Here is a 24,045-nt window from a genome sequence, read left to right on the forward strand (position 1 = left end):
CTCTCCCCCCTGCCCCCGCAAGTTCAGGATGTCCGTTCATCCCTCGGCCCCACCCACCCAGGATGCTACGTCCGTGCCCGTGACCTTGAAGCCCCTCCTGGGACCAGAGGCACCCACAGCGCCCGTGGGGAGGGCGGGCCCGCCTGATGACCACGCTGTACTGATTCCAGGCGCTTCCTGCGCTCCCCACCACGGCCGTCACCTGCAGTCATGCGGTCACTGCACCGCTGGCTCAGGGTTTGAGGAGAACAGAAGGGCGTCCCTGTATTTTCTGGTTTCTACGACGGAGAGTTTTCTCCTTGTGTTAAGATCTATGTAAAATTTAACCATCTTAAGCATTAAGTGTGCAGTTCAGTGGTAGGAAATACGCTCGCGTTGTTGTGGGCCCTCACCACCACCTGTCCTGTAAATCTCCCCCCGCCCCCAGCCCCGGGCACCCCCTTCTACTTTGTCTCTGTGAATCTGACTCCTCTGGGGACCTCGTGTGAGTGGCCACACTGTGTGGGTCCTTTCGGGGACTGGGCTGTTGTGCTCGGCGACACGTCCTCGAGGCCCGTCCGTGCTGTGGCAGGAGCCAAGATGCCCTTAAGGCTGAGTAATACTCCTGTGCACGGACAGACCACGCTTCGCTTCCCCGTGTCCACAGACGGACACTCGGGCTCCGTGACGGTCTGGCTACTGCACATGATGCAGTGAACACGGGTGAAAGTACCTGTGTTCAGTCCTTTCGGGGACGGACCCGGAGGCGGGGTTGCCGGGCCCGATCTCTTGAGCCGCCGTGCTGTTCTCAGCAGCCCCGTCCTCGTACATCCCCACCAGCAGCGCCCCGGGCTCTGGTCTGACGCACGTGTCCATACGCACACCAGCTGCATGTCTCTTACCGCTTAGGACGTGATGTCTGGTGTGTGTGTGGGTCCCCAGACAAGCCGTTGTGTTGTGCCCCGCGGCCTGCGCAGACGGAGGTGGTGAGGCATTACTGGGGGCTGCTCTAGACGTGCCCCTGGCAGAAGGGGACGGCCGCCCCGCCGGGGTCACCGTGGACTCCGGACAGGGAGGTGCTCTCTCCCCCTTCGCCAGGCCCACGCACCAGGACCTACACGTGTCCCGGCGGCCCGGCCACACCCGCAGGCTTGAATCCACGGGAGATGAGGCCGAGGACCCCAGGCGCCCGGCAGCCCTGCCCTGTTCCGTTCCTTGCCGGGCAGCCGGCTCCTCGGCTGGGAGCTGGCGGCCACCGGGGGCCGCCCGCGCCCCTCGACCCGGGGATCCCAGATGTGCTGTGAGGGGGTGAAGTGGCTGGGGATGTGGATTCCCTGCCCCGGAGGTCCCGCAGGGAGGGGGAGCCGGGGCTGGGGGCGGCGGGGAGGAGGCTGGGTGCTCCCCACGCACACGTGGGCCAGCCCACACGCTCTGCCGCCCGCCACCCACCAGAACAAGCCACAAAGTTGAAAAGCAGTGTTTATTGAAGAATTTGGAGGGAAAGTCTCATAATAGTAAAAATAGTAAAGTTGAATGTAAAAAGCGCCCCCGTGCAGCGCGGAGTCCGGCCCGGAGGCACAGAGGGCGCGCTGAAGGCCCCTCCAGAGGGCGTGGGGCGTGTGGCGGGACAGTGAAGCTTCTTGACAGAAGAGTGCTACCTGGGGACACCGTTGAGGTGCCCCAGAGGGAAAAGAGGGCGGGAGGGAGGGGCTCTCTTGTCACTAAGATGAAAAAACCCCAAATGCATGTGATAGCGTATTACACAGCAACAGATCGCAACCTCGTTCTCAGCCTCCGGCTGAGCCCTGCCTGCCCCTGCCCCTGCCCCTGCCCCCACCCCGGCCCCACTCAAGAGCAGCTCCCCGCCAGGACGCCGAGGGAACCGGGCCAGCGCGTCACCGCCGGGCGCTTCTGGGGTCCCGGGGGCTGGGCCGAGACAGGTGGCAGCCAGGGACCGCTGGCTGGAGGGACGGAGGGGCCGGGGACAGAGCCCTCCCGGGCCCCCAATTGCACGTGGCTGCAGAAGTCCTCGACCATTTCCTACGTGAGTCTAATTGTTCTGAAGGCCAAGGCCACGTCTGGAGAGCTAGACGAAATAAATTAGAAAGACCCGCAGGACCCCTTCCCTCCCAGGCGGGCCGCCCCTCCCGCAGCACGAAGGCCTTCCCACCGCGCTCCGAGGCGGCTCCCCTCGGACACAACACGAACTAGGGATCGGATTGTCCGCGAGGCTTCCTCCCCGTCCCCTGAAGCCGGCGTCGGGAGTCCGCTGCTGGCCTCCTCAGGCCGTGCCGCTGGCGGAGTAGGAGAACTGTGGGAAGTGGGGCCTCCGCTCGCTGTCCTCGCCCTCCACGCTGTCGCCTGTGGGCGGGTGGGCGGCACACTCAGACCCCAGGGCCGGGATCGCGGCCACCATGCGCTGGGGAAAAGGACCCTCTTGATGCCAGGAACAGGGACGGTGCCCTCCCGCCCCCATCGCCACCCTCCAGAGGGACCTGTCCGGTGAACCCTGTGGGCCTCTCTGCCAGGGGCAGCCGCTAACTTCTTCGGTTTGAAGAGAAGGGAGAAAACAGACTTGGGGGTTGGCGGGGGGTGGGGCATCCCTCACCTTGGTCGGGGGGCGTGATGGTGATCATCTGGGCCGTGAACTCCTCATCAAAATACCTGGTGTCCGTCTCTGAGGTGACCTGGGGCTTGAAGGGCGGACTGAGCTGCGGGGGGCAAGGGGAGGGGAGGCAAGTTACAGACCCCGTTCTGCACTGCCCCCCAGGGGCCGCCCCCAGGAAGGGTTTCGTGTCTCCAGGCAGCGCGAGACCGAGGACGGGGCTGCAGCAAGGAGCCACGGGGTGAGGGCGGTGGCCCGGGCCCTGCGGACCTGCCTCCCCCACAAGGGCAGGCCGGGCCCTGTTCACAGCAGGCCCCGGCAGGTGACCAGTTCTGCGGGACCCTAGTACCCCCAGGTGGAAGGAGACAAGTCCGGTTTTCTTCTCTTTTTGTAGCTCTCTTCGGACGCGGGAAGGGGGTGAACAAGGACACCATGGAACACCGGTGGGCTCCCAGCCCCAGAGCCCCATCCCCAGGGGCCACACGCACCCCTTCCTGACCATGGCCATGGGGCCCAGCTGCCCGCGGCCCCACTCTGATCGTTCCTGATAGAGGGACAATCCCGGCCCCCCCATCCCTGGAGCCCCCTGGGCCAGCGGGTAGTATTCCCGCGCAGTGGTCCAAAGAGCCCACCGCAGCCCTGGGAGGGAACCCAGGGCGCAGCCAGGCAGCGCCATGTGCCCGTGCCAGCCCCAGCCAGGTGCCCCGGGGCACAAAGTGAACTTGACCTGCCCCCAAACCCAGAGGGCTCCCAGGACCCTCCCTGCCCAACTTCCCACCAGGAGCTGAGGCCAGGCCTTCCTGCGCACGTCCCTGCTGGGGCCTCGCCCTCCAGGCTTCCCACCTGAGCGCGGGGCCTGGCTGGCCTCACGTGCGCTCCAGGCCACAGTGCAGCTGGCTAAGTCAGGCTGCAGAGAGGCCTCCCCGTGACAGAGGACGCACAGGTAACTGTAGGGGGTGTGCATGTGGGAGGAGGGCCCTGCAGGCCAGCACCCACCCCCCCAGGACACCAGGGCTAGCCCTCATGAGCTAGCAGGGTCCCTGCTCGAGGCAGGGCATGTGGCCTGTGACGGGCCTACAGGGGAGGGTGCGATGGAAACCAGCGGGAAGTGTGTTCGGAGACAGGGCGCCCAGCATGCCCTAGCATGGCCTTCTTGAGCCTGCCGGGCCACCCCGCCGGCCTGGGCCAGGGCCCGGTGCTCCCAAGTCCCTGGGGGCGGGGGACAGAGGGATGTGTGCAGGAAGCAGTTGCCTGGCTCCCAGGAGACCTCCCATGTGCCACACGGGCCTGTGTTTCCCCCCAGTTTGCATGCTCAGAGGGTGGGTAGGGCTCTCCCTGCAGCAGGAGAGTCTGAGGTCAGATAACTGGGGGCACTGGGAGAGCAAAGGCCAGCCTTTAGCGGCGGGGCTGGAAAAGGCCTGGTGCCCCCACCTGACGGGGCACCGTGTTCCAGGAGTCCGTGCACACGGCTCCTTCCAGGGGGCCAGGAGGGGGACCTGAACAGTGTTCAGGAGGAAATCCCGCGGCGCAGACCCTGCGAGCCTGGGGAGGGGGCGCGGGGATGGGGGCCGTGCGCCAGGCCCCCACACACCTTCTTCTCGTACACGTCCTGCCACACGATGCTGGCGAAAAAGCGGTGCTGCATGATCTCCTTGGCGTCCTCAGCGCCCCCTCCCAGCCTGCGGAGGAGACCGGTCAGTGCCTCACGCTGCCCGCTGGCACGGGGCCCCTCCTCCTGCTGGGTGAGGCTGGGATGCCTGACTGTACTGGACACTGGGGTCCCTGGGGGTCGGGGGACAGTACAGGAGGGTCGGCGTGATCCTGGGAGGGGTGGGGTAGGGGGGGGGGGCACAGCGAGTGGGACGGCCTGGTCCCGGGTGGTGGGGGATGGTGGGGGGTGGGGCAGCACGGTCTCAAGGGAGCAGGGAGATCGTGTGAGGGGGACAGCTCGATCCCGGGGGTGGGCTGGGGGGACAGTGCCAGCCGACGGCGCAGCCCCGGGGCGGTGGGGCCGGAGGAAGAGGGAGGTGCAGCACACCGGGTGGGGTCTTCCTGAGCACGTGTGGAGGCTGCGCGGTCCGGGCGCAGGTGCCCGTCCGGCCCCGGCCAGCCCCGGTGGAGGACGCTGCAGGTCAGCCACGTGGCCCGGGGGGCGCCCAGCTGCTCCTAGGGGAAGCAGGGGGATGGGGCGGCTCGCCGGCACCCTGCCGGCCCGGGGCCGGGGGCTCACCTCTGCTTAGGGTCCTTTTTGAGCAGCCCCGACAGCAGGGACTTGGCCTCGGGGCTGAGCGTGCGCGGGAAGCGGAGCTCCTCCATGAGGATGAGCTCGAAGAGCTTCTCGTGGTCCTGGTTGTAGAAGGGCAGGCGGCCGCACAGCATCTCGTACATGACCACGCCCAGCCCCCACCAGTCGACCGCAGCGGCCGTAGTCGTTGTCCTCCAGCACCTGGGGGGCGCAGGGCACAGGGTCACGGGCCGCCCAGGGGTCCTGGGTCACCGGGGGGCGGGGGGCGGGCGCGGCGGGTGCGCACCTCGGGGGCCAGGTACTCGGGCGTCCCACAGAAGGTCTTCATGGTGGCACCGTCCTTGATGCCCTCCTTGCACAGGCCGAAGTCGGTGATCTTGATGTGCCCGTCCTTGTCCAGCATGAGGTTCTCCAGCTGCGGGGCGGCCTCCGGGTCAGCGCCAGCCCTGCCCCCACCGCGGCCCCGCCTGCTCACACCCACCCACCTTGAGGTCACGGTAGACCACGTTCTTCTCGGAGTGCAGGTAGTCCAGGGCGGACACGATCTCGGCGCCGTAGAAGCGCGCACGGTCCTCGGGGAAGACCCGCTCCCGGGACAGGTGGAAGAAGAGCTGGGGGACGAGGGCCGCAGTCAGGGTCCCAGAGCGAGACCGCAGTGCTCGGGGCCGGGGGCGGGGGGCACCGTCCACGGGGCAAGACCCCGACACACGGAGGGGGGTGGGGGGGGGGTGCTGGGACTGGGGGGAGGCAGGGCACCGTCCCTGTGCCGGGGAAGGTGGCCCAAGGCTCACGGAAGGCCGGCCTACCTCGCCCCCGTTGGCATACTCCATGACGAAGCAGAGACGGTCGTGGGTCTGGAAGGAGTACTTCAGGGCCTACGGGGAAGGCAGAGCTGGTACCGTGGCCCTGCGGGACCCCTGACGCCCACCGGCCGTGCTTGAAGAAGGCGCGGGCTCTGGGTCGGATCTCGGGCAGGGTAGGGGCCAGCAGGTTCCGGTGCACATGTGGAGGCCTCCCTACAGGGCCGTGGAGCTCCAGGCCACGAACATGGGAAGCAGGACGGTGGCGGAGAGGCTCCTCCCCACCACCCTGGCACCCCCTTCCTGCCTTGCTTATTTTTTTTTAATTTTTTTAATGCTTTTTAATTTATTTTTGAAACAGAGAGAGACAGAGCATGAGCAGGGGAGGGGCAAAGAGAGGGAGACACAGAAGCCGAAACAGGCTCCAGGCTCCGAGCCATCAGCACAGAGCCCTATGCAGGGCTCGAACCCACAAACCATGATATCATGACCTGAGCCAAAGTCAGACGCCAAACTGAGCCACCCAGGCGCCCCTCCTGCCTTGCTTTAAAAGGAAAGGCCTGGAGGACCAAGTCTTCCCCACGAGGGACAGACCCTGGGTCTCACCCGGCGGCCAGGGATGAGCCCCGTTCACAGGAAACACAGGCCAGGAGACCAGCTCCAGACCTTGTGCCACGAGGCCACTGTCCCCAACTCTCCAGGTCCCAAGCCCTATCCCGTGGGGAGCCCGCAGGAGGGGAGCCAGTGTGCGTGGCCTGAGTTCCGTCACCTGTGACAAGGGGCATGCAGAGTAGGGGGAGGGCAGTGCACAAAGCCTGGGGAAGGGGAAGAGCGGCGAGCGAGACGAGGTAAGACCCCCACAGGGGCCGGCCGGTCACGCCTCACAAGGAAACGTTTGAAGGAGCACGAACTGGAGGGAAGGGGCTTCTCTGCTTTGCCGCCGCTTTGGGTCAGGCAGCGCCTGGGCTGGGGACGCCGTGCTGGGCGGAGGGTGACCGGGCCTGGGGGGGTCCCCAGAAGAGCCCGAGTGGTGCCTGGCCCGGTCCCGACCCCCCAGGCGAACGGCAGCCTGTCCGTCCACTGCACTGCTGACCAGCTCGCCCACACCTTCCTGGGTGGCTCGGCCAGGAAACAACTTCTAGTTCATTCTCGATGCTCTCTAAGAGCTTCCATACACCCTTCCTGGGCCAAGAACCTCCCCGGGGACAGAGACCCTCCTGACCGGAGCCTCAAAGGGGAAACAGCTAAAAGGTTGTGTGCAGGAGGGTCAGCATGCAGGGGTGGGGGGGGGGCCTTCCGGGGCCTCAGGCAGAGCAGAGGGAAGACAGGGTCACCCACCCTGTTGTGCACAGCAGGGGCGGCAAACAGCACCCCCCCCCCCGCCCCCACGGGCCTGAATCCTGAAGCACAGAAGCCCGGGGTCTGTGGGGAGAAAGGTACGAGGGTCCCTCAGGCCGGGGGCGGGGGACTCCACGCAGACAGCTCGCGCCTCTGGGGCTCACCGTCAGGAAAGGGTGCCGAGAGTTCTGGAGAACGCGGTTCTCCGTGAGCGTGTGGGCCACCTCATCCTGGAAGACAGGGCCAGGTGAGCCGCCCGCCCGCCGCCTGCCCCCAGGCCACCCGGCCCTGCGCCCTACCTTGGCCACGATGACCTCCTTCTTGAGGATCTTCATGGCGTAGTAGCGACCCGTGGCCTTCTCCTTCACCAGGATCACCTTCCCGAACGTGCCTTTCCCCAGCAGCTTCAGGTACTCAAACTCGTTCATGGTCTGCGGGGCAGCGGGCCGGTGCCCGGGGTCAGGGGCCACACGGGGGCCCGGCCCTCCGGGGGTCCTGCGTCCCTGCCCCTCACCGCCCCCCGCCGTGCTGCCCGTGGGGGGGGGGGGGGTGCCTCACCACGCGGTGCTTGGGCTTGGCCAGGGACACCTCCATCTCCTCGGCCCCCGAGTTGTCGCTGGGCGAGCCCGACCGGAAGTCCATCATTTCCTCCTCCTGCCTCTTGAGCCCGTCGGCCACCGTCTGGATGGCGGTGGTCCACTCCTCCCTGCAGGGCGGCCGGGTGAGGCCCCGTGCTCCAGGCCCAGATGCTGGGGGACACCGAGGCCTGGCCCCCCGCAGGCTGGCGCATCCACCCCACCAGGGGCCCCCCCCGCCCCCACGTGTCCGTCCCGCACCGCTCCTCGGGGGTCTCCACGTGGAAGGTGCGCTCGATGACCGTGGTCCACTGCAGGCAGCGGATGATGAAGGTGTTGGGCCTGGGCCGCTCCGTCTTCATCAGCTGACACTCTGGGGGCGGGGCTGGCACGTGAGTGTCCCTCTGCACACCCCCCGCCCCACACAGCCCCCCTGCCCCCCCCCCCCCCCCCCGCACCGGGTCCTGGGAAGTCCCGTCCCATCCACGCTCCATGCTCTGGCTTCCCCGACTGCAAAACGGAGCCGGGACCCCTGTCCCAGCCCAGACGCCGCGCTCCCGCCGGGAGACGCGCCCCTGCGGGGCGGGCTGAGGCTGGGTCTCCTCAGCCCCGGGCCGTCTCCCCTGGCCGTTTGGTCGCCGAGCCCGTGTGGCGCGCCAGGACACCACTCGACTGGACAGAGGGTGGGGAGTATGTCCCCGGGAGGGCAGGCAGCTGGCCTCGGAGCAGGAACCTCCCGCCGTTTCCCAGCCGTGACTGCCGGCCCCCTGCCCCTCCAAGCGGGGCCAACCCCAGGGCGGAGGCCGGTGCCCACTCACCCTTCAGGGGCCGCCTGTCCCGGCGGATGACCCTCCCTGGAGGCTGCTCGGACCGTACCCAGCCACCCGACAGTGGCGACACCCCACCACCACCCCCCGGAGGGATCCCGGACGCACACCGGGAGCACCCACACACCGGGAGCACCCAGACCTACACCTGGGGCACGCGCACACCAGGAGCAGAGGGGCTGTGGGGATGCACCAAGCCCCCAGAGGGGTGGGAACCAGTAGGGGGTGCCGAGAAATCCCAGGCCATGCCAGCTCCGTCTGTGGGAGTGGAGACGGGTTTCGGGGCCCGTGAAGGGGCTTCCGACATGCCGGTGCCTGTGCCCCGGCGGCCTCGAGGGCCCCTGGTTGGGCTCAGCAGAGTGTAAGCAAGAGGTGAACCAGGGCCGGGTGCCAGGAGGAGCTTGGGGCCAGCCTCGTGGGGACGGTGGCCTGTGTTGACACAGGGGTGGGGGCTGGAAAATCCCGTGGCGGTCTCCTCGGTGCTGACGCCCACCCCCCCACTCGCCCCTCGGAGACCACCGGTCTCCCCAGCCCCGGAACCCCTCCCCAAGGATGAGCCCCTGTCCCGTGCGGCTCTGCTCCTTGGCTGGCGCTCCAGCTGGACCGCGGCCCGGTTTCGAGGCCCCGGTACCTCCCGCTCTGCTCAGGCAGCCCTCTGGAGGGTGCCCACCTCCCGTGCGCCTCTGCACAGTCCCCCTCAATCCCCCCACGCTCCGCCTGTACAGAACATTCCTTGGGGCCCCTCATGCCCCTGCCAGCACGGTGGCACCCGGCCCCACCCCAGCCAGGCCTCCTTCCTGAAGCCCCACCTGGCCCCAAACAAGGAGGCGCTGGGGGCAGCCCAGAGGCACTGCAGTAAGGTCCCCTGCATGGCCACCAGGCCGCAGGGGACAGCGGCGCCTGCCTCCCTGGTCTCCCTTCACCCCAGGGCTCCTACTCTCACAGCCGCTTTGTGGAGCCTGAGGATGGAGAGGCGGGACTCGCCGGACCCAGGTCGTGGTAAAGCCCCCCTGGGAGACCCCCAGGCTGGAGGACGGAAAGGCAGCGACTGCCCGACAGAAGCCCTGGGGGTGGGGTGTGCTGGCCATGCCCCTTGTCCCTGCGGCACAGGGCCGGGCACCCCGGAAGGTGGGCAGGACAGCCAAGGTGCCAGGACACCCCCTCCCCCCCGCCATACCCACAGGCACGGAAGCCACGAGTCCCTCCCCATCAGCCTGTGCTTCCTCCTCCTGAGACCCCAGACCAGAACCTGCACCAGGCGACGTGGGGCAGCCCCAGGCTCCCAGGCTGAATGAAGACAGAGCCGGCCAGAGACGGGGTGTATGAAGAAGCCCGGGGGAGGGGGGCAGACCCCTCGGTGGGCACTGCACTCAGTACCCCTGATGGCGTCCCAAGAGGAACCCAGGAGGTCGGCCGGTTGATGAGCCCATCCCTCATTTCCCAGCCCCCCACCCGGCCTGGGTCCTGGGTTGGCCCCAAGGCAGAGCCAGGTTCCAGGGTGGAAACAGAGACCCCACAGGAAGGCCTGCCTGGCTCAGCAGCCCCTCTCCAGGCCCGGGTCTCCCCCTCACAGGTGCGGGATGAGGCCGCGGCCACACGGTTCGAAGAGGTCCCAGTTCGTCCGGCTCTGCCAGACGCCGCGGCCGGCTGTGCTGTGCCTGCCGACCCCACCCCTGCTGAGGGTGGAAGGAAACCACTGCGGGGCCCAGGCCTCTGAGGGCTCTTTCTAGGGGTGACAGAGGCTCCCGGAAGCTAAGGGTCCCCACCCAGAGGCTTTGTGGAGAGACCCTGGTGAGCGCCAGCTGGCCTCCAGCCAGCCGGCTGTCCCGGGCGGGGCTCTGTCCCCCAGAGCCAGAGTGCCCCAAACAGGTCTGGGGTCTCCAGCCTTGGGCCGCCGCACGAAGACCTCCCGGCAGCCGGAAGCATCCACTAACCAGTTCCCAAGGTGATGTAAAGCCAGCACCGCCCAGCCTGGCCCCTGGCAGCTGCTGGCCCCAAACGCAGAGGCCCAGGGGACCCGAGCCTGGGGGCTGCTGGGCACTGTCCCGCCCTCCCCGGTTCCACCCCAGGGTGGCCGCGGGCACACTCACGCGCCACAGAGAAGTTGTTGAGCGGGGACTCTCTCTGCTCCACGTCCTGTGGCCGCTCCTTGTAGCCGATGAAGGTGCCGTCGTTCTTGAGGAGGAAGTACCGGGGCCGCCAGGTCTTGATGTATTCCCCTGCGGACGTGTGCTCGGTGAGGGCCGAGGCCGCCGGGCCCCGTCCCCAGGCCCCCCCCGGAGCCCCGTCCCTGTGGCAGGCTCGCAGCTGGTTGTGCCAGAACAGGTGCACCCGGGACGCCGTGACTCGGGGACATGACCGAGAGCCGGCCCCCATGTCGGAAAGGGGACCTGGACGTGGGGGAAGGGGCACAGCTAACGAGAGGCCGGCCCGATCCAGGGGGCCTTTCTGGAGGAGGCGCCGCCAGGCCAGGAGGTCCCCAGCACACACAGCTACAGCCACCCACCAGCGCTTCGGGGCTAAGAGCTCCCCCCACCCGCTCGGTCCCGCCAGGTGTCGGCCACACTGTTACTGCCATCACAACGGCAAGTGGACCGCCCGCCAGAGCCGGCCCCTCCCTGGCCCACGGGAAGGAGCCTGGCACCCAGCATTCAGGGGACAGCAAGTGGGACCAAGGGCCCTTATGCAGCACGGCCCCCGCAGCCCCTCACCGCCCACGTGACCACGTGCCCTGCCCAGGGGCCCAGAGCACAGTCTTGGGCACCACGGGGAAGCCGGACCCAGGAGGCGTCCGTGCGGTCCGCAGGCTGAGACCCGCCACCCTCGACCGCGTCCCACCCGTGGGCCACCCAGGTGCTCGGGGAAGTTTCCCCCCAAGCTTTGCCACATCAGCCATAAGCAGGCAACCGCACTTAAGAGCCAAAGCAGATGTCCTCTGTGCCATTCTAGCGACTGTCATTTTTCATTCTGACACCCAGAAAAAAGAGCGTTTCATTTACATTTTGCCGAGCAAGGAGTTTGAACGACGATAGAAAACTTACTAATTAGACCATGGCTTTGTCAGAAGGGCCACTAGGCAGCAGGTGGGGAGGGGGCTGGGGTCCCCAAGCTCTGGGCCCCAGGGGAGGGGGACGGGCAAAGGCCCCACCCAGGACCCGGCAGCTCCCAGTGTGCTCCTCCCCCATCCCCACTGCCCAGCCGCCTCCGCAGGCCAGGGGCCTCCGGGTGTGACCCAGCCCTCACTCCGCTGCACACGACGGGGAGGGGGGGGGCGGGGGGGGTGTCACCTCCAGGCCCGCCCCCACCGTCAGGGCGAGGACCCCCGTGAGGGCCAGCGGCCCGCCCTCTGCCCCAACCGCATCCGGTTCTGCGGAGCCCCCGCCTGGGGCCGTGGAAGGCTGGGGTCGGCCCCCTTCGGACCCGCTGCGTCCGACCGACCGGCCGCCGGGGACCCCGCCCGCCCACGCGGCTCCGCCGGGCCTCCCGCCGGGGCAGCGGGTGGGCACGAGCAGACGGGGCGCCGGGGGCTGTGCGCAGCCCCCCACCCGCGCCGTCCCGGGCCGCTCGCTCCCACCCGCCTGCGCGCCAGGCTGGAGCTGTCGGCCCCTGATGGAGTGTCGCTCATCCTGCCAGCTGCCGCTCCCCGGGACGCTAACTGAGCGGGGAGAGTGATGAGCGCCTCGCCCGCGCAGCCCCGAAAATCCATCTTGATTCACCAACTGCTGCCAGCCCCCACCGCGCCCGGCCCCGCACCCTGTGCACGCGGTCGGCACGTGCACACCTGCTCGGCAGCGCCCACACGCCAGGCTGGGCCTCAGTTTCCCCACCGGGCCGCAGGATTCCCGGAACAGGGGGTGCCACCGGGACTCACCCCGGCCACCTGACCCTGCACCTGGTCCACTCCGGGCCCAGGAAGGTTCTACAATCCAGCACTGGGGCGCGGGGCGGGGGGGTGGGGGGGGCGGCAAGGGAGCGGCCCTGGCGGGGAAGAGGCTGAGGGACAGGCCCCCAGTCTGCATGAGCCCTGGGCGGGGGCCCAGGAGAACAGGCAGTGGTTCCACCGGACCCTCCAGCAGCCCCCTGACCCAGGGCGCTGAAGGGGGGGCCACGGTCGGCCCCCAGCTGCTCCCCTGCCGCGCCCCACGTGGCTGAGCCCTAGAGCCACAGGACACATGGGTGGGACGGGAGGGCCAGGGAAGGCGGCTTCGCTTGGCCCCTCGCCTGGGCAGCCCTGCCCACAGAGCCCTTGGGGAGGCAGGGGAGGCTGGGGCCAAGGCTCTGAGACACACGGACCCTTCTCTGCCCGGCCGCGTGCAGCCAGGCGGTCACCTGGGGGCCGAGGCAGTGCTGACTTCGTCCTGGGCTGTGGCCTGCATCCGAGTGAGTTCAGCCCACACAGGATTCAGGCCAGACGACCGGCCCAGGCGGATGGGGGGCCGGAGCCCTGCTCACTCCCGAGGAGGCTGGGGTGACACAGGATGTAACGAAGGGGGAACACAGCCACCCCCGTCCTCAGCCACAGGACTAGGGCCACGGGGGCTGGGGTGGGGACAGACACTCGCCGGCTGCTGCTGGCGGTGGGAACCTAGGAGCCTTCACTCCGGGCACAGGCACGGGCGGGTGACGAACAGGGAGGCCTGAGTCTGCCCTTCAGGTCACTGCTCCCTAAATGGGGGTCCCCACCACTGCCCCGGGGACAAATGCCGGCCCACAGCCAGGGTGACCTCCGGGAAGCCGTGCAGCGCACCGCTGGTCCCCGCCACTCACGGCCACAGCCCGGGTCTCCCGGAGGGGCTCCCCACCCACCCACCCCACTGCAGGCAGACACGTGACCAAGGCCCACGTGGGGCGTCCTCAGGGTCCCCTCCGCACAGCTGGGCAGCCTGGCCATGAGGGCCCCCACCCCTGCAGCCAGGAAACAGGAGCCATGGCAAAATTGGGAGGCAGGTGGGACGGGCAGGGTTCTCTCAGAAGCCCAGCTCTGGGCTGGGGCAGGGGAGAGACCCACACTGGCCCTCAGAGACCCCGCCCCGCCTGCCACCAGAGAAGGGGACCCATGCTCCCCCCAGCCCTTCACTCGCGGCCGGTCCACCCCCAGGGAGGGCCCTAGGCGTCCTGGCTGGGATGGTGGGGGGAGGGGGACACGCAGTCTCAGCCAGGCTCCCCCACCTCCTCCTGCGCCTCTAAGGGACCCTCAGCTCCTGGCACCGGCCGCCGTGGTGTCCCCGTGCGTCCTCCACTAGGAGGGCCCTTCTAATAGCCCTGCTCATCTTGGGGCCGGCTCATCTCCAGGAAGATGCCGGAAGATCCTGACCTCCCCTGACCTCCTGTAGCCCAAGTCACCCCACCAGGGCCATACCGCCAGGAGCTGGAGACGAGGTGGGTAGAGGCTGAGGGCCCGTCCCCTCCGTGCTTCCCAGCCGTGGGTCCTACGATCGGGGCGCCCCAGGCAGCGGACCTGGGGGCTGGGACCCACGCTGTGGGCACGCGGGGAGTCACGGCGCAGCCCGGGCCTGGCGCCCCAGAGCTCCCCCGCCCCACCGTGCTGCCAGGCCCCGGCCCGCTCAGCCACCACGCCCGAGCCCCGCGAACCTTCCCTCCAAGCCTCCGGTTCTCGGGGAAACTGCCGGATAAACACTTTGCTGCGGGGGCGGCGGCGGCTGGCAGGGTGCCAGGCGGCACCGGGCTGCTTCTCCACAGCAAAGCGAGCCCCAGCAGGCCCGGGGAGCGGGCGCCAGCTGACAGCGGCGACCGTGCGGTCCCCTGCCGCCAGCACATCCATCGCAGGCCGACAGCTGCCGGGCGTCCATTTACCTTCTCCAGCACAGTGAGCAAACAGCCCTGCTGACGGCGGCCCATCCGTCGCCGCCCACCGGGAAGGGGGCAGGCAGCGGGCGGGCACCCGGCGTGGGTCATCTGAGGGGGGGGGGGGGGGGCCGGCCTGCCAGGCCTCTGCCTGTGCACAAGCTGCGGTCCCCGCGTCCCTGTCCCACCAGCAGGATGCTAGGCCACAGGCTGACCCTGAGGGTCCGGGAGCCCCCAGGAAGGAGCGCCAGGGCCGGGCAGTGTCACACCCTCGCTCAGGCGGGGCCGCGGGGCACCGACCTGCTTCCTGAGACTGAGCCTTGCCCAGCATTCACGGGGTCCGGCCAGGGGCACGGCTGAATGAGAGGAGGCATCCGCCCCCCGCCCAGCAGAGGGGTGACACGTGGAGGGCAGACGCTCCCCCCCCCCATGGCCCCTGAGCCTCGCCGGGCCCTCCCCCACGATCCCACCCAGCCCTCCCAGAAGGCCCACCTGGCAGGCAGGGAGGGCAGGGAGTGATGTGCCCGCTAGCTCCCAGGGCACCCGAGGCCCGAGGAAGGTCACAGACGGTGAACGGAGACCCCGGTCCTGCGGCCCAGGCTAGGCTCGCTGCATGACACCTGCCGACCTCCCCACAGGTCTCTGGTTCTGCCATCAAGCAGGCAGGTCCCAAAGTCACGGCCCAGTGCACACAGGTCGACGCAGAACACGGGGGACGGTGCCGGGGGCTGCTCGGGCCCTGCCTGCCGCGTCAATACAGCGCCCGGGACGGCGCCCCTCACCGACCAGCACGTCCCACCCCACCCCAGGTGCAGCCGCCTGCCGACCATCTCAGCCCAGACGTCATCGTCCTTGCAAACCCCACCTCCTCCTTGGGCACCGAGCACCCACCCCCACGCAGGCCAGAGGGGCCGCCCCTTAGTCCCAGCTTGCCCGCCACACGTCCCAGCTCCCCCTGGGACGTCTCCACGTGGCTTAGTCCCCACGACCCCTGCCCTGGTCCGGGGGCCCCCTGCCCACACCCACTGTCTCGCTTCTGGTCTCCTGTCCCAGGCAGCCCAGAGACCCTGGCCCAGAGACCCCTGGGTGCTTATTCAGCGCCCCCAGATAAGGCCACAGCCCCACTGCCCAGGCGCCATCTGCCATGGCCCTGCTCACTCCCGGCTCCAGCCTGGGGCTGCGTGGGCCTCCCCACCGCCTATTCTCAGTCTCCCTCCACGAGCCGGCGGCTGGTCACCTGCCTCACCTGCCCGCTCCGTCCGACGTGCGCCTGGCCTCACCACAGTGGGGTTCGGGGAGGCTGGGCTTCAGAGACCTGGTTGGGTGAGGGTGAGGGGGCAGCCACAGCCCCGCCTCCACGAACAAGCATCCCAGGGGGCTGGACGGTCCAGGGGGCAGCCCCCCACCCATCAGTCCACCAGCTTCACTCCTATCTGCTGGCACCTTGGGTCGCAGGCCTGGGGAGAGAGGCCTGCGGTCTTGGGGCCCACCTGGGGATCTGTGGACCCGAATCCAGAGCCCGGAGATCCAGGTCAAGCACCCGGGGTTATCAGAAGGAACCCCTCCCAAACCCGGCCGTCGACTGCAACACCCCCGAAATACGGGTCTAGTATTTCTTATGGTTAAAGAAACACACCTGAAGGCAGGAGAGAGGAGGCGAGGGCTCGGCCAGGCAGGGCTCCCAGGTCTGGCCCGTGGCTCACCCGACCGGCCCACCCCAGCCTGGAACCCCAGGAACCTCTGCCGGCCTGTCCGGGGCCAGATCTGGCCGGGGGGCCTGCCCGGGGGGGCCACCAAGCAGGGACCGGGCACGTCGAGTGGGCAGGAACAGTGGGCATGTGCCCACCGTGGGGTGGCCCTGGGGAGCAGGCACGGAGCCACAGCCACGGGCTCCAGTTACGGGAGGGCCCGCGGGGAGGGCGCTGGCCCCGAGCCCGGCTGGGTGTGCCTGGGCAGGAGGGACGCCAGCGGTGGCCGGGCCAGCTCCCACCCCGCGCCAGCCCACAGCACTTCTAGGAACCCGGCCTGATGCAACCGAGCCTGGCCTCTGCGGAGAGCCGCTGGCCGGTGGGGGTCTGGGCAGGGGGCTCGGGACCCTCTCCCCTGCACAACGTGCTACCCAGGGCCGGCTGGAGGGAGCAGAGCCTACCCTGTGGCCCCTCACCCCTCCCCGGCTCGTGACTCCCACGTCCTCCGCCCCTGCCCGGCGCCTGGCTCACCATGGGACAGCCATCCGCTGGGGCCACCAGCAAGGGCCAAGGGACCCAGGGCCAGGAGGGCAGTGACCCCTCACCCCCCATGCATCGCCCCAGCTTCCTCTTCTGCTGTTTGTTCTACAGGGAGAACCCAACACGCTCACAAAACAGGAAACAGCCCCACCGATGGCGGCCACGGCCACGGCCACACGCCAGGCCCAGCGGCCCTGGAGCACACCTCGGGGCCCTCCCTCCTAGGCACCTGCCCTCGCCCCCAGGCCCGGCCACCCTGCCCTGACCTGTCCCAGGGGCAGTTCCGGACCCTCACAGACACAAGGCATTGCGCGGTCGGCCTCGCGGACCAAGGGGCTGCTGGGACGGAAGCCATAGCCACATCGGTGTGACCTGTACAGGAACTGGGGCCACCCTTCACCTGACGGCCAGGGAAACTGAGGCCCAGGAGGCCCAGGGCGGCCCTGCCCTCTAGCCCGAGGCACAGGGTAAGGGGAGTGACACCCACCGTTGGCGGTCCTGCTGAGCCCCTTGCCCTGGTGGCACCCGTGTGCAGGCAACAGTACGGGGCCTTCACAGGAAACCCGAGGTCTGCGCTCAGAAGTGCGTTCAGCAGGCCCACAGGCCGGTCCCCTGGTGTCTGCCTAGCAAAGCCGCTGCCTCCTTCAAAGGGGAGCCCCCCAGGGGCACCCCAGGACCAGCGATGGGGTAGGGGACTGTGTCAGCAAGGGGAAACCATGGTCTCCTCATCAGAGCCACACGTGAGACACGGGGAACGGCCATGGCCACGGTGGGAGACAGGACCTAGTTGCCACCGAGGGAGAGGAGGTGGGAGAAACCACCGGCCCAGGAGCCCACCTCCACCAGGACGCCTCGGACCACCTCGGCCTGGAAACAGGGCCGGATCCCTGCTGGGAAAGGGCTCAGGGCTGGGGCACAGCAGGGCGGGAGACGGGCAGGGACCAGACCTGCTAAGCTCCGCGAACTCGGGGCCCCGGCCGGCACCATCCCTGGGGGCGAGAGGGCAGGGAGACACGACCGCACCCCGTGCGCTGGGCACATGTGCTCACAGACCTCAGGGCCGGCTCTCCTCATCCCACCCCTCCACCCCCGGGGGCCAGGCTGTGCTCCGCTGAGGACTGCCGAGCACGCTTCTGGGCCAGACCCTCCTGGCCAGGAGCCGGCCTGCGTGAGCAGAAGGGTCCCCAGGGCCGCCCACCCCGGCCCAGAGCCCCCTCCTGCCTCCGTGGCCCAGCTCCTCACTGCCTTCCTCCCCTCTCCTGGTCCAGCTGGCCTGCCTGTGGGCCAGGGACACCCAGGAAAACAACCACAAGCCTGGCCGGGTAGACAGAGCCCACAGCTTGGGCTCCAAGAGTGAGGCCACCGGGCAGGGATGTCCCAAAACAGCTGCACAGACAGGCCGTGGCCTCAGCACAGAGCGGTCTGAAGACAAAACCAGAGGCCGCAGGCCAAGCTCAGCCAGACCTACATCCTGGAGCAGGCCTCGTTTTCAAAAACCGTCAGCCTTTAAGAATCAAGAGAGTGCACAAGTTTTTCAGCGGTGCTGAGCCCAGCTCCAGCCATCAGCGCTGGGGGCTCGTGGGCTCAGCTGCCCACTGCTTGGGGGCTCCACCTAGAGCTGGGGTGTCTGCTTATCTCTCGGGCTGTCCGCACGTCCAGATGTCCAGCTCTCGGTCGGGAAGCCACCCGTTTCTGGGGCCGCCCGTCTGCCCACCATCCCTGCCGGCCCAGCCTGCCTCCCAGCCACCCTCTGAGCCGTCGGCAGCTTGAACTCAGTCTCCCGGGGACGGGCTCCCCACTGGACACACTGGGACCCTGAGGCCTGGAGGGCTCGCCTGGACCCCAGAACAGGTCAGCGCAGGGCTGGAACTCAAACCCGGGCATCCCCACGCAGGCTGGACTCCCCACTGTCCTCTGTGGCTTCTCTGCCCAGAGTACACAGTATGAGGACACCCAGGAAACAGCCCAGAGGTCACTCCCCACAGCAGGATGCCCACCTCCCGGAGGGAGCACGGACCCTCTCTCCCAGTGAGGCTGCTGAGGCTGGCTGTGCCCAGACTGGGGGCCCCCTAGAGTCCACCAGGCCGTTCCCTGCCACCGTTCCCGTCACATACGTGAGAAACCGAGGGCCGAAGAGCTCAACAGATCTGCCCTTGGAGAGGGACACAGCGACAAAGCAGCCGGGTCAGATCCAAACCCAGCCTTCCGGACGGCCACCCCCCCCCCCCCACCCCGGCCCGATACCGCAGCCTCCCGCCCCTTCAGAAGGCACGTGCCCTGAGGGGCAACCTGAAATTCACCCAGGGGTCAGAGAGGCGCCCCTGCTCCAGCCCGGCTGGGGGACGTCCCAGCAACAGGGCCAGGAGCATCTTAATCTAACAGTCAGTCAACAACTGTTCGCTGCTGGTTCAGGTAGGGGACCGTGTTCCCGTGCTGCGGCCAGGCGCGGAGGAAAGAAAGGCCCGGGGCCGGTGAAGGGTGAAGGACGGGGCTGTCAGGTGAGGCAGACGGAGCCCGGCCTGGTGACGGGGCTCCAGGCACAGGACACAGGGAGCAGGCCGGGGATGGCAGCAGGTGAGCACTGGGGGCGGGGACGGAGAAGGCAGGCGCGTGCGGGGGGTTCTTGGGAGAAGCCAGGCGGAAGGGCTCCCCACGGACCACGGGGCCCGGGGGCCTCCTCGCCTCCGTCTCGAGGCCCAGGGTGCCGTCCTCCCCGCAGCCACCGAAGCCAGCCCTGACAGCACACGGCTGACCACATCCTGGACCCTGTGCTTCGAGCCCCTCCGCGGCCCCTGACCCCCGTTCTCTGCTGCTCCAGGCCCCGCTGCTTCCCAGCCTGCTCTCCTGGGGGCTCCCGCGCGTCCCATGAAACCCAGCCTGCGGCCGGGCGCCTTAGCATACCTCCCCGTCTGCTCCCCGTGGCCGAGGCTCCCCCTGCCAACAGCCTGTGGGATCCTGGGGTGGGGAGGGGGAACCCTCACGCCATCGGCCGGAGGGCACCCGTGAGGGGAGGCTAACCAGCTAGCGGGGATCACCAAAGCCTTGGGAGGGAACAAGTCTAGAGGAAGAGGAAGGGGGCGGCTGCTAATCCCCGCCCTGGGGCAGGAGGGAGTGACTCCCCGGGGGACACCTAAACATGAAGCCTGTCCACGCCCCACGCCCCACCCCCGAGTCACAGAGGGCTGCGGGGCAGGGGGCTGCGGGCGAGGGGCCAAGGCCACACGTCCCGTCACACCGGGACCCGCCAAGCCCCTCCCTGGGCGCAGGGCCCTGAGCACGCGGACAGCAGAGGCTGGACGGGCGCTGGGCTCGGACGGCTCACGGGTCCAGCCCAAACACACCGGGGCCGGGCCCCTGGTTGGTGCGGAGCCCCCCATCCCCCACCCCCACCCCACCCCACAGCCCAGGCCTGAGGCGGGCACTGGGCCAGGCCAAGTAACACTGCCCTGCCCTCAGGAGCCCTCGGGCAGCGCCCCGGGCCGCCAGCGAGCCAGGCCTTGGACGGGCCCCAGTGTCCTCACTGCCTTCCAGGAAAGCAGGGAGGGAGGCGGCGGTGCCTCTCCCGCCTGAGGGACCCAGCCAGGCAGCCACCGTGCTGGCCGGCCCACACGGGCTCCACGCCACCCGAGGGACCCCTGCCCCAGGCCCAGCCCCCGAGGGCACTGACCTCTCTTGTGCAGCCAACCCTCCTTCACGATGGCCACGTCGTTCATGGTGCCCTGATCCGGTAGGGCCGGGCCAGCCGGGGCGCCGCTCACCGTCCCCTCTCAGCAGGGTCTCCCCGAGCCCAGCCAGTGCACCCAGCCTCTGGAAGAGTCAAAGGGAAGTGTGTGAGGTTGTGTCCGGCCCGGGCCCACTCCTCCAACCCCACAGTGAGGCCAGGGAGCCCGCCGCACCTAGGGTCCCAGTCGGGGCCCACCCTCCCATGTGGCCTGCCCCCCGTCATGGCCTTCTGAGCCACTGCCGCATCCCCCCCCCCCACCCCCCCGGCGCATGGTTCTGCCACGACACCAGACAGGCGCCCAGTCCCCTGGGGCCGGGCCTCCCCTCCGCCTGGGCTGCAATCCCCCTGGTACCTGAGCCCAGGCCCTCGGAGCTTGATGCCCCGGCCTCACCCCGGCCCCCAAAAGGCACTCCTGGCATATTCCAGCCTCCCTAAGCTGCCAACACAGCAGAGGCCGCCTCCTCCAGGCAGGCCCTCTGACTGCTCTGCTCTAAGCTGCTTGGCCTCCCCAAGCCCCTGGCGAGGGCGCCCCTGTTCCCACCCATAGGGCCCCCCGGGCTCCTCCTTCTTGCCCCAGCCTAGGAGAGAAAAGAAATTCAAGTGTGAAGAAAGTAGGGCCAGGAGACCAGGCGGCTGGCGCAAATGAGAACCCAGAGCCCTCCGAGGCGACATAAGAAAAACCTCCCCTCAAGAAACCCCAGGCCCTCCTAAACCACAGCACCCCTGCTGGTCTGAATCTGGTTCATTCATTCGGCCAACATGTACTAGGCATCCCTGGTTTTGCCAGGCTCGGCGCTGGGGACAAAGAGAGGTTCAGATGGGTCCTGTCTGTGAGAAGCACCCAGTCCAGGGTGGTTACAGACCCATAATTACAGCATTCAGGAGGTAACAGACGGGGGTGCCTGCACAAACGCAGAGGCCCTGGCGCCCGCAGTGGCCACCAGCAGCCTTCTCTTGGACATACTTCGGCCACTGAACCCGAGCGACCATCCCCATCACTCCCGGCTGGACGAGCTCCTAGGCATCCCTCAAAACCCAGCTCACACATCAATCTGAGCATCCTGGGAAAGAGCAGTCTTCCCATGAGCAGTCCTGGGCTAGCCCTCCAGAGGGCAGGCCCAGAGACACTCCTCTCTGGGACCCCCAGGCCAGGAAGACCCCTGAGGACCTCTGGAATGGAGCCCAGCATGGGTTCACCTACAACTGCATAGACATTCTCCCTCGACCTTACTGGCCTCCTGAGGCAGGGGACTGGGACCCAGAGAAGGTTGCCTGGCACTGACAGTCTCAGGCTAAATTTAGAAGAACTGGAAGACCCCCCTGCCTGCGTCTAATGCCAGGCCAGGGAAGACACACGGTGCCCAACGTGCGCAACAGGGCACCGGCAGCGACAGGAAGCAAGACTGAAGATACCCCCAAGGACAGGGTTCTGAGCCCCTGCACAGCACTCCTGACGGTGGGGGGGGGCGGGGACCCCTCTGGTGACACAAGTGGGTGTGGCCTGGAGGCAGAGGGCTGGACCCAAAGACCTCTGGATGTCCCCCGCCCCCACCCTGGCCTAATCAGGGCCTGCTGCTGACAGAGTCAGACAGCTGTCGAGCCCCGTGTGTAAAAATATATCTGTGCACACACAGGGGCTGTGCATCTGCACGGAAACGTACACACCAAGCCGGCGCCTGGGCTGTCTCCGGGTGCAGGGCCGTTCCCCACCGGGCCGTGAGCGCCTTTACCGTAAAAGTGTGTCACTGCTGGTATTATTTAAGTCACAACTAACCAAAACATTGCCGTGCTCTTAAAGGGCCCCCTCACTCTCTCTCCAAACACCGGTCTATGAACCGCACGTTCAGTTGGGGGAGGCAAAACCAAGCCCCACGGGTGCACCCCGCCCTGCACTCGGGCCAGGGGCTCAGAGCAGTCAAGGCTAGCGGGGAGCCGGGCTGCGGGGCCCTGTGGTGACCTGCCCACCAAGTCGGTCCTCAGGAACCCGGCCTGCTCACCGACCACTTCACCAGCTACCCCACCTTCCCCCAATCTGGGGGCCCAGCCCCAGGCGCCCACCGGGGCCCCGGCCAGGGAGGGTGGGCAGCACCTCCAAAGCCCACCCAGGTCAGAAAGCAGTTGCGGGGCCCAGGAGGGCCGGCCCGGGCACCTCGCCATCGCGTACAACTTTTCCTCTCGGGGCAAACGAGGTCTCCTTCCCAAGGCCCACCCACAAACTTGAACGAGGGCTGGAGCGAGCCTTTCCGAGCGGCCCCTGAGGACCTCCTGGGCACCGCGGCCGGCCGGCCGGCCTCGCCTCCCCTCCCCGCGCGCCGGCCCCGGCCCCGGCCGCTTCCCCAAGGTCATGAGGGAGGCCGGGGCCGCGGCCCGCACCCCCGCCGCCGCCGCCGCCGCCGCCGGCCGGGCCCGCGCCCTCCCCGCCCAGGCCGCGCTCGGCCACTTCCTGCTCCGCTCCTCCACCCCGGCCGCGCGCGGCCCGCGCCCCGGGCCCCGCCGGCCGGGAACAAAGCGCCGGGCCGCGGGAGGAAATCCGGGCCCCGGCGGCGGGCGGCGCGCGCGCGGGGCGGGGGGCGGGGGGACTCACCGGGCGCCGCGTCCGGGCCGAGCGCGGGCCTAGCCGGGCCGGGGCCTCCGGCGCCCGCCGCTCGGCATCCCCGCGCGCGCGCCGGGCGGGGCCGGGCTGGAGGCGGCGGCGGGCGGGCGCTGCTGGGCGGGCCTCGTGCGCCGCCGGGCCCGGAGCTCGTGGCGGCCGCCGGCTCGCGTCCTCCGGCTGCGCTGCTGCGCTGGCTGCGCTGGGCCGGCCGCCCGCCCGCCGCGCTCGGTCCCGCCGCCGCCGCCGCCGCCGCCGCCGCCGCCGGCCCGCCCTCTCCCCGCCCCGCGCCGCCCCGCCCGGCCGCCCGCCCACATCCGCCTCCGCCGCCCGGGGCGCCCCCGGCGCGGCCGGGGCGAGGGCGCGGCGCCGGGAGCGCGCGGCGCGGGGCGGGCCGCCCGCCGTCCCCCGGCCGCGTGCTCCCCGGCCTCGGTTTCCCGGCGAGTCCGGCGCGCCCTCGCTTCCCGGCCCGGTTCCACCCCGAGCGCGCGGGGAGGGCCGGTCCGGGACGAACCCCGCGCTTCTGCCTCCGTGGCGTGGGGGCGGGGCAGGTTAGTGTCCCTTTCAAAACGTGCCCCCAGCCCCCCCCCCACCCCCACCCCTGGTGGGCAGCTCCGAGCTGGGGGCCGGGGAGGGAGCAGCCCGGGTGACCCTAAAAGGCGTGATCCGAGGAGCCTGGCAAGCTAGCGGTCCCCTGCAGGTGGGGGCGGGGCGCTGCTTGCGGGAGGCTGGTGGGGGTCAGCTTTGAGGGGTCCTGGAGGGCAGGCTGGAAGGCAGACAGGAGAGGGAAGGCTAGGGAGACAGGGGTCATCGATCCCTGTGCCGAAGGACTCCCTTGGCCCCGGGCAGGGCCCTCCATTTCTGGAGAGGGGGCTCACTAGGGCCTTGACCGGAATGCAGACAGACACTGACCGCTTGGCTACAAAAGCAGGCGGGAGACTTCCCAGGGCCACAGAGGGAGACCACGGCGCCAGGGACCTGTGGAGGGGCATCCACCTGGCGGGAGCCGCCTGCCCTGAGCCGGACACAGACACCCAGAGTGGGGGGCTGGGTGGGGGTCAGACTCCAGAGAAGGGCTGTCACAGCAGAGCGGCCCCGGGCCCTCCCTGCTGTCCCAATCAATGGGTCCTAGGCTCCCACAGTCCACTGGGGACTCCCCCCACCCCCGACCCCGCCCACCTGCAGATTCCTGGGATACTGCAGAGGACTTCCAACCCCTGACCCCTCCCTGGGCCCTGTGCTCAGCTAGAGCCACAAGTTTCTCCAACAGCTGCCCCTCCCCCCATCCCGAGGTCTCCAAGTTGATAGGAATCCTTTGGCAAAAGGGAG

At 69.0% G+C, this 24,045-nt stretch overlaps 1 protein-coding gene across 1 annotated transcript; it reads right to left on the reverse strand.

Annotated features, from left to right (window-relative positions):
* Window positions 1–1,445: 1,445 nt before the first annotated feature.
* On the reverse strand, window positions 1,446–22,823 carry AKT1 (AKT serine/threonine kinase 1). The gene is given in 15 exon segments (XM_053889897.1): window positions 1,446–2,340; window positions 2,588–2,690; window positions 4,176–4,263; window positions 4,815–5,002; window positions 5,004–5,030; window positions 5,116–5,244; window positions 5,315–5,440; window positions 5,636–5,704; window positions 7,132–7,197; window positions 7,267–7,398; window positions 7,526–7,673; window positions 7,804–7,915; window positions 10,460–10,588; window positions 20,070–20,209; window positions 22,711–22,823. Coding segments are annotated over 14 exon segments (1,443 nt in total). The 5' UTR covers window positions 20,116–20,209; window positions 22,711–22,823; the 3' UTR covers window positions 1,446–2,260.
* Between the last annotated feature and the right edge of the window lie 1,222 nt (window positions 22,824–24,045).

This window comes from Panthera pardus, unplaced genomic scaffold, assembly GCF_024362965.1.
Source record: "Panthera pardus isolate Hobbes unplaced genomic scaffold, ASM2436296v1 HiC_scaffold_24, whole genome shotgun sequence".
NCBI classification, from domain to species: Eukaryota; Metazoa; Chordata; class Mammalia; order Carnivora; family Felidae; genus Panthera; species Panthera pardus.